Source organism: Panthera onca, chromosome A2 (genome assembly GCF_046562875.1).
Source record: "Panthera onca isolate mPanOnc1 chromosome A2, mPanOnc1 haplotype 2, whole genome shotgun sequence".
Taxonomy (NCBI): Eukaryota; Metazoa; Chordata; class Mammalia; order Carnivora; family Felidae; genus Panthera; species Panthera onca.
In genome coordinates this window covers 130993040-131002342 of record NC_138340.1, presented here as the reverse complement: position 1 = coordinate 131002342, position 9303 = coordinate 130993040, and the positions used below count along the sequence as shown (strand labels likewise).

At 42.8% G+C, this 9303-nt stretch overlaps 1 protein-coding gene across 1 annotated transcript; it reads right to left on the bottom strand.

The window, feature by feature from the left end:
* Positions 1–24: 24 nt before the first annotated feature.
* Positions 25–417, bottom strand: LOC132679394 (uncharacterized). Its single transcript, XM_060632909.3, has one exon. It carries the CDS (start codon positions 181–183, stop codon positions 25–27), a length of 159 nt encoding a protein of 52 aa, XP_060488892.1. The 5' UTR covers positions 184–417.
* Between the last annotated feature and the right edge of the window lie 8886 nt (positions 418–9303).

Genomic DNA, 9303 nt, shown 5'->3' with positions numbered 1-9303 from the left:
CCTAAACTCAGGGCTTAGCAAAGATCAGCCGATGGAGCTGCACTTTTTACTCGTGCGTCTGTGTGGAAGGCGGCTAAGAGGCGAGTCTTCAGCTAACAACAGAGGCGAGAAGCGGCGGGGGTAAGAGTGGGCGGTGGCAGCAGCAGAAATCCCGGTGAAGAGCTGTGATCGGAAACGATACATGTTTCTCTCTAGCGCGGGAGCTAAGGCGGGGCGGGCTGGGCCACGACGCCTTAAGTAGCAAGACCGCCGCCTGTCGTCACCATATGTGGGCAGGACTCGAACACCCAGTAACCAATCCGTATAGATCTCCCGACCAGAGTCCTACCTCCGGCGGCTGACGGATCCTGACTACCAATCCCATGTCGCAAGTCTTCCGGCAGCGCCCAGGGAGTGACTCTTAGCTACCGCACTTAATTGTGGGAAATGTAGTAGGCCTTTGGGGCCGGGGAGGGGTTGGCCTTCTGTCTCCTCCCAACGGGCTTGCCTCCCACCTCATGACCCCTCCCCTGCTTCCCAGCAGCCCCGCCTTGGAAGAGACTGAGTTGATCGTGGGTGATGAGCAATGCAGGGAGTATGCATGATGACGACGGCCAGCTTCCAACTGGGAGCTACGCAATCAGCTTAGCTCATCTTTCTCCAGAGGCTGGAGTTCTTCTGTTTAACCTTTACCCTGCTTCTCTGCAGTCTCGCTCGGGCACAGCCATACCCCTGCTCGAGAACACCCCCAAGGTTTTAGTTGTTGGATTCGTTTAGCGATCACCAATATCTATCATTGAGCTGTGGTTCAGGGCTGTGTGCACCTCCAAAAAAGGTGTGCTTTAATTTACTTAGTCGTGTAGTTTGTGTATTTCTCCTATTACAGACTAGAAAGATCTGGCGATTCAGTGTCGCAGGAGTCGTATTTCTACACAAGAATGTGTCGTTTAACAATTATACCTGCCGGGTCAGTCTGGTTTCTGAGAATTTAACAGATGGTAAAACAAACATAAACTATAAATACCAATATTGCAGTGTTTTTTATTTTCCAAGGTGCTCCTAGATATGTCTTCCTTGTTACATTTGTTATTTATTTAGGACCTGTTATTAGTTGTCATGCTTATGACAGACCGAACTCACTGACTCACCTCAATATAGGTGACTCATCCCCCACTGCACCTCTCCTGAGCTCCTCTTATTTTCAACTGCCTGTAGCACATTTCCACCGGAATGTTCCACCTGCACCTCAATCCAGTATCACTAAAACAAGAACTGTTTCCCTCTTCCTGTCTGCCCTTTGTGTGTTCACAGTACTACTATCCTCCCATATGTCCAAAGTAAAAACTCAACTTCAGGGGCACCTGGGTGGCTCAGTCGGTTGAGCCGCCGACTCCGGCTCAGGTCATGATCTCGCGGTCCGTGAGTTCGAGCCCCGCGTCGGGCTCTGTGCTGACAGCTCAGAGCCTGGAGCCTGTTTCAGATTCTGTGTCTCCCTCTCTCTGACCCTCCCCCGTTCATGCTCTGTCTCTCTCTGTCTCAAAAATAAACGTTAAAAAAAATTAAAAAAATAAAAATAAAAACTCAACTTCATACATGGTTCCCCTCTCTAATTAATGCCCTCCCAAAACAATGGGCTTTACAATAAAACTCAAATTCATGACCCACTCTCCAGTCACACGTGGCCTCAGTTCATACCTGGACACTTAAAGATCTTCCAGTTGTTTCACCAAGGTTTCGTGCATGATGATGCTGCCAGGTTTATTTATGTATCCCTGTCTTACTAATTCACTAATTTAACAACTGTTCAAAAACATTCCTTGGTTCCATTACTAATATGTGAAATGCCAACCCTCTTAGCCTGGCCTGGACTCCCTTTCCAGCTCCATCTCTCACTGCTCCCCCCATACACATCCTGTTCTTCAGCCACACTGCTCTTGCTTGTCATTTCCAGGACACAACTCTGCTCTCCTATCTCCATTTTCTCTTTCACATTGTTCCATGTTCTTGTAACGTCCTTCCTCCCACCTTCACCTTACAAAATTTTAGCCATCTTTCAAGGTGTAGCTCAAATCCCCCACCTCCTTCACGAAGCTTCTAACCAGAATTGTTTCTTCCTCCTCACAACTCTCAGCACTCTTTGTAATGCTCTGTCACCACTAATTATATCACCACAGGCCACACAGCTTTTTCTAAGATGCTCTTCAGGGCGCAAGAATTCAAGGTAGCTTTCATTTTGCTTAACCCTGAAGCAGCAAGTAAACTACACAGACCTTGTAAACCAGATAAGGACGCAGGTTGGTGGACATAGCTCACACTAATTTCCCTCCCGATGACTACACATCTGAAGCCTGGTGGCCTGGGTGCACATTGAGTGAGATGACCCTAGGTTGGAGAAGCACAGAACTCCGTAACTTTTATAAACCCAGACTCTCCATCATCCGGAAACAACTAATACTACACATAAGGCAATAATCTTGCTACAGTGTGAGCCCATTACCCAGGCTTGATGTCCGGGTTCCAGACCTTGAACTTGTACTTCGCCTGCATGTGAGGCATCTTCCTATTATCTACATCCATATTCATGTCCACTTACAGGCTTTTCTTGGGCAGGCCCAGCCACATCATACACACACTTGTTTTACGTTTAGTGGTGAACACATCTGTCATCTAATAAAATTGCCAGGTCTCCAAGAACAAGAACCTTGTTTTCATTATTCCTACTCCTCATGGCATATAAAGAAGTGCTATCTTTGTAATTACAGTCGGTGTCTGTTAAATGAATGGTTAAGAAATAATTGTTGACTAGATTTCTCTAGTTCAAGAAAAGGGAGATACGTTACATGCATGGAAAATAACTTTCAAATTACGAACTCCAAGAAGAACTTTTGATAAAATCATCTTAATATATTTTTATATCTATAGTTACCTCAGATATGTACAAATACCAAGAAGATTTAGTCACTGTCCTCATTACACAGTGGTCCTTAACATATTGGTTTTACAACATATTTAAAGAAATTATGAGACTCCAAACAACATTAAGTGAGTCACCAAATGACTACAAATAGCAGGAAGAAAGGGGAACCCAGGACACAAGGGCTTTTTCCTAGCCAGGCTTTGCCTGTTTATTCAGGAAAGAACACCTTCCTTGGGGATTTCTACCTAGGTCTCACTGGCCAGACTTTTGTCACCTGACAGTCCCTGACCTAAAGGGAGTCTAGAAGACAAGGATTTTTAGCTGGAGTTATTGACAATCAAAACTGCGTTCTGTCGATAAGAACGAAGGGGAGATCCTGGATGTAGAGTAGGCATCTAGCAGTGTGTTCTTCATGTACTATGAGACAAAGTCTTCCCATGTTCTAACAAGTATCACATATTTGTTACCAACTTGACATTATGTGCTGTCTCTCACCTCTTACCAGTAGTAAGATGTATCCTCCTCCTAAAAAAACACAACCTACTACTCAGTTTAACATTCTGTCTAACAGATATCACTATCATGGTAAGCATACTCATTGTTGTAAAAATAGATTTTAAATTAATCTGAATTTGTCGGCACACCTGAGAAGAGTTCTAAGCTCTCATGGGGTCTATATCTTGAGAAATGTGGTTCAAGAACAATTAACACAAATAAGACTTGGGTATTCAAACCTCCCTTGAAGGCATAAACATAAAAGGTTTTCTTTGAATGTCTTCAGTCATGGCTTCCTTGGGATTCTTTGCATGGCATTAAGCAGAATTAAATGTCTCCCAGATCCAGCTAAGACTTACCATAACCTAGATCCTACCTATCTCTCCCAACTCACCTCTCAACACCTAACAACACAGTCCCTTCCCTTCTGCCACATGGAACCCCTGGCAGGTCTCAGAGCTCATCATGCTCAAGCTTCCAGGCCTCTCCCACTCCTTGCCCACTATGGCACATTGCCTAAAGTGTCTTCTTTACCACCTCAGACTACAAAGTTTATCCCCTGCTTAAGACTGACAGCCCTCCCTCACCCCTGAGCTTCCACGATTGCATTCAGATCTCAGCTTAAGTGACACATCCCTGAAGAGGCCTCCCCTACTCTCTGTTCTAAGGTAGCCCCCTTATCCCACCTACCACCACCCCACCTATGTTATTCTCCTAAAGCACATCTCACCACCTAAGGTTTCTCAAGTTCAGTTATTGTTTTCTCTTGTAGAGTGTTTTCTCTAGTACAATGTTAGAATTATAAGAAAAGAGATTTTGTTTTACTTACTGCTGTATCTTCAGTACTGGTACTTAGTAGATGTTAAATTAATGTTTACTGAACGAATAAATGGATAAATAACTGAATGTCACTCCCCTGGCTGAAACATCCTTCTCCACAATCTCCCTTCATCCTTTAAGTCACAGATCCTGGACCTCCCTCCCCTCCCCTGTCAGATTTAAATGTCTCTCTTCTATGTTCCTATAGTGCTGTTCCCTAGAACAGCAGTAATTATATGTATTATAATTCTTGGTTACTTGTCTGTTTCCCCATCAGACACAAAATGGGCAAAGTCCAAGATCATCATTACTGAATCAGACACCAGAGCTTTACAAGCATGTGCAGCACCTTTGTGCAAATTAGAGGCCAGGGCACCCAGCTTGATGAGTAATAATGAGCTGGAATTTAACCCCCTCTCTCCCTTCATCAGGGAACAACCTATCCATCTGTACACAGGGGCCCTGGTAGACAGTAGTTGTTTAATTCTGTGAGGGAGTGAATTTCCTCTGTATCTGGGCAATTTTCTTAAAGACAAAGAAACTAAAGTTGGGAAAAGGATGACACTAACAATTATCAGAAGTCCACTCTGCTGCTGGTGCTTTTCTGGTTTTTTCCTTTTTTTTTTTTTTTTTTACCACTTTATTGAGGTATGATTGACATACAAAAAGCTGTGCTTGTTTGATGGATACAACCTGACGAGTTTCGAAGTATGTATATGATAGTGAAACCATCACCACAATCAATGCCATAAACATACCCATCACCTCCAAAAGTTTCCTCCTACCTTCTGTGTGTGTGTGTGTATGTGTGTGTGTGTGTAATAAGAACACTTAATTCTAGGTTCATTTCACATCTTATATACTTCTTACACTGTATGCATGACAGATCAGTTTTAACATTTTGTGGATAAAAACTGGGCTCAGAGAGGTTTTGTCAGTTCCCCAACGTTGTACCATTATCAAATAGTTTGTGATTGAAACCCGGGCCCATCTGATTCCAAGGTTGTCCTTGGCTGACCTGGGCCACATGGGGCCCTGACTGCTTCTTCCCAGGAGCCACAGGTTATGTATGCTGTTCCGCTAGGACGGGCCCATGTGGGCACAATCTTGCCTTGTTCAGCCTTTTTTTGGTGTCCTTTGACCGCTACTATTTCTGATTGCCTGTTTGTTTGGCAGATTTAGAGTTTTCTGATATTTCTAGGCAATAGCAGAATTGTATTATCAAATAGCAATGTTATTCAATCAAATAATTTTTTTATGTTTATTTTTTGAGAGAGAGAGAGCATGCAAGCAGGGGAGTGGCAGAGAGATGAGGGGAGACAGAGGATCTGAAGCAGTCTCCGTGATGAGAGCAGAGAGCCCGATGTGGGGCTCGTCATGACCCACAAGATCATGACCTGAGCCAAAGGCCGACTGAGCCACTCAGACACCCCTCAATCAAATAATTTTTTAATGCATTATCACTTGTTATGTTTTAGGTTATGTTGCTTTCTTAACAGTTTTACAAGTTTTATTTTATTGCCAGGAATGGTGATAATGCAACATGCTAAATATGAAGTCCCTGTTTCTTTCTTTTAAGAAGAGATACAGTGGCAAAATTAGTTAAAGCTCCTAAGCTTCCAAATATATTTTGTTTGCTTTTTCTTTTTGTTATGTAGGAGACATTTCTTTGGGTTGTCAGTTTTGAAATTGCATACACTTTCTCTAATGAAATTTCTGAAAAATAAAAGATAATAAGGTTGTCAAAGGTCTTCTAAGAAGAGAATGTTGCTTATCTCACGAAGTTGTGCTAATATCAATAATACAGTATAAGGCTATGAGAAAAGAGGACAATGAGCTGTAAATACTATAATATACACGTGCAGACCATGTTTATCACAGGTTGAATTGAAGGGGCTTTGCATGGCAACAGCATATGTATGGATTTTCTTTTCTTTGAAGAGAGAGCTATCATTGGACTTTTTCATTTGGATGTCCTCCGATACTTCATACCCAACATAATCAAAATCAATTTTTTCTCTACTGACCCCTCTCACCTAAAATCCTCAGCCAGTTCTCCTTACCTCACTTTCTCTGTGGTAGCACCAATCTTCTGGCCAAATAACCAGAGAATCTTAAATTAAAAAAAGACTTGAGGTCATCTACCTCAAACTCCTATCTCATCTAGGAAACACTTTGGCAACATGACCAAGATCCTGATCTCTAACTCAGTCTAGCAGATCTCTAACTCAGGGTTTGAGTCCTGGCCACACTCCCTACTATGGATTCGTGAGCAAATCACTTCCCCCTCTGTGCCTTGGTTTCAATGAGAATAATACTAGAACCTATTTCACGGACTTATAATGAGGAATATGTGAAATAATACATGTAGAGCACTTAGCCCAGTGCTAAGTAACACACAGTAAACAATAAATGTTAGTCTTTAACATTAGCAAAAGATATTTATTCATCTTAAATTCTGCCAGTGCTAAGCATTGCACAACTTTCAAGACAGATCATTCCAGTATTGCACAGTTATCATTTTAAGAAGTCTCATATTTCTTCAACATTCATCAGGTGTCTGCTATGTGTAACATATAATGCTAGAACCTGAGAACAAAGAGATGAGTGAGAACAGTTATCTGGCCTCCTGAAGTTCCTAATCTATCAGGAGTTCAGCACCAAGTGGCCTGTAGCTGTCCTGCCATCACAGCCCTGTTGGAGGTAGTACTGTTACATTCCCCAGTGATTTGACCAATGAGATCCTTCATCTACCCCTGAGCAACTAGTCCACAGGCTCCCCAGGGAGGGCAATCCTCTCCTCTGCAGCAAATCACTTTGCCCTTGTGGACGTCCATTTCCTTAGGTATAAAAGGGAGTAAATAACCCTGCCTATTATGTCACTGGATTGTTGTAAAAATAAAATGAAATCATTATGTAGTCTTTGTAATCTGTCCAGTATTCTATAAGGATGAGATACTCCATGTGTTAAGTGAGAGAAAGAAAGGCTTCTCCTCATGATGCAATTGTAGACAACAATCAGCAAGGGAAGATCTTCTGGCTAGGAGCTGGTAGACAGGGTAAGAGGAAGAACTGCACCAAGCCTCCAAAACAGACTTCGTAACAAGGACAAGACTAGACTGAGTCAACAAGGCATCCGCATTGCTCCTGAAAATCTATTTGGTGGCCATGTATTTTGTTGGAAGGTCAACCAGGTTTTAGATCCAGACAGACCTAGAATCACAATGCTTATCTGCCACTTACTAGTCTAGTCGGATGACCTTATGCAAGCTACTTACTCTAAGCCACAGCTTCCTCATTTGTAAATTAGATTCTCTCTCTTGGGAATTCAGAGTTAGAATTTAGAGACATTAAGAGCCTGGACTAGTCCTTTCAGCAGAGGGGATGTGATGTCAAGGAATGTAAATTAGCTCTCTATCATCATGAAAAAACAAGAAAGCCAGTTCCCATAGAGAAAAGAAACAGACAGGACTATAGAGAGAAGCAGGGACAAGAGATGGGCTTCTACCTTCAGACAGCAGAACTTCCTAAGACTCAGCTGAATTTGGGTTCCGGGATCACCCCTGAACTTTTTTTTTAATGTTTATTTTTGAGAGAGAGCATGAGTGGGAGGGGGCAGAGAGAGAGAGAGGAAGACACAGAAACTGAGGCAGGCTCCAGGCTCTGAAGTGACAGCACAGAGCCCAACACGGGGCTCGAACTCACGAACAGTAAGATCATGATCTGAGCTGAAGTTGGACACTCAACCTACTGAGCCATCTAGGCGCCCCTCCCCTGAACTTTTAAAATAAACCCTTTCTGGGGTGCCTGGGTGGCTCAGTTGGTTAAGCATCCCACTTCAGCTCAGGTCATGATTTCGCTATCTGGTCCGAGTTCAAGCCCCGCGTCAGGCTCTGTGCTGACAGCTCAGAGCATGGAGACTGCTTTGGATTCTGTGTCTCCCTCTCTCTCAGCTCCTCCCCCACTCATGCTCTCTCTCTCTCTCTCTCTCTCTCTCTCTCTCTCAAGAATGAATAAACATTAAAAAATATTTTAAAAAGGCTGCAGAAACCTCTTACTCAACATGTCTCCGGAGGCAAGGGAAACAAAAGCAAAAATGAACTACTGGGACCTCATCAAAATAAAAAGCTTCTGCACAGCAAAGGGAACAATCAGCAAAACTAAAAGGCAACCGACAGAATGGAAGAAGATATTTGCAAACGACATATCAGATAAAGGGTTAGTATCCAAAATCTATAAGGAACTTATCAAACTCAACACCCAAAAAACAAATAATCCAGTGAAGAAATGGGCAAAAGACATGAATAGACACTTCTCCAAAGAAGACATCCAGATGGCCAACCGACACATGAAAAAGTGCTCAACATCACTCATCATTGGAAATACAAATCAAAACCACAAAGAGATACCACCTGACACCTGTCAGAATGGCTAACATTAACAAGTCATGCAACAACAGATGTTGGCAAGGATGTGGAGAAAGAGGATCTCTTCTGCATTGTTGGTGGCAATGCAAGCTGGTGCAGCCACTCTCAAAAACAGTATGGAGGTTCCTCAAAAAACTAAAAATAGAACTACCCTACGCCCCAGCAATTGCACTACTAGGTATTTATCCACGGGATACAGGTGTGCTGTTTTGAAGGGACACACGCACCCCAATGTTTATAGCAGCACTATCAACAATAGCCAAAGTATAAAAGAGCCCAAATGTCCATCGGTGGATGAATGGATAAAGAAGAACTGGAGTATTACTTGGCAATCAAAAAGAATGAAATCTTGCCATTTGCAACTACGAGGATGGAACTGGAGGATATTATGCTAAGCGAAATTAGTCAGAGAAAGACAAATATCATATGACTTCACTCATATGAGGACTTTAAGAGACAAAACAGATGAACATAGGGAAGGGAAACAAAAATAATATAAAAGCAGGGAGGGGGGCAAAACAGAAGAGACTCATAAATATGGAGAACAAACAGAGGGTTACTGGAGGGGTTGTGGGAGGGGGAATGGGCTAAATGGGTAAGGGGCACCAAGGAATCTACTCCTGAAATCATTGTTGCAGTATATGCTAACTAATTTGGATGTAAATT

Bases quoted from the DNA above. Each gene is read 5' to 3' on its own strand.
- LOC132679394 (XM_060632909.3), bottom strand. From the start codon at position 183: ATGTATCGTTTCCGATCACAGCTCTTCACCGGGATTTCTGCTGCTGCC.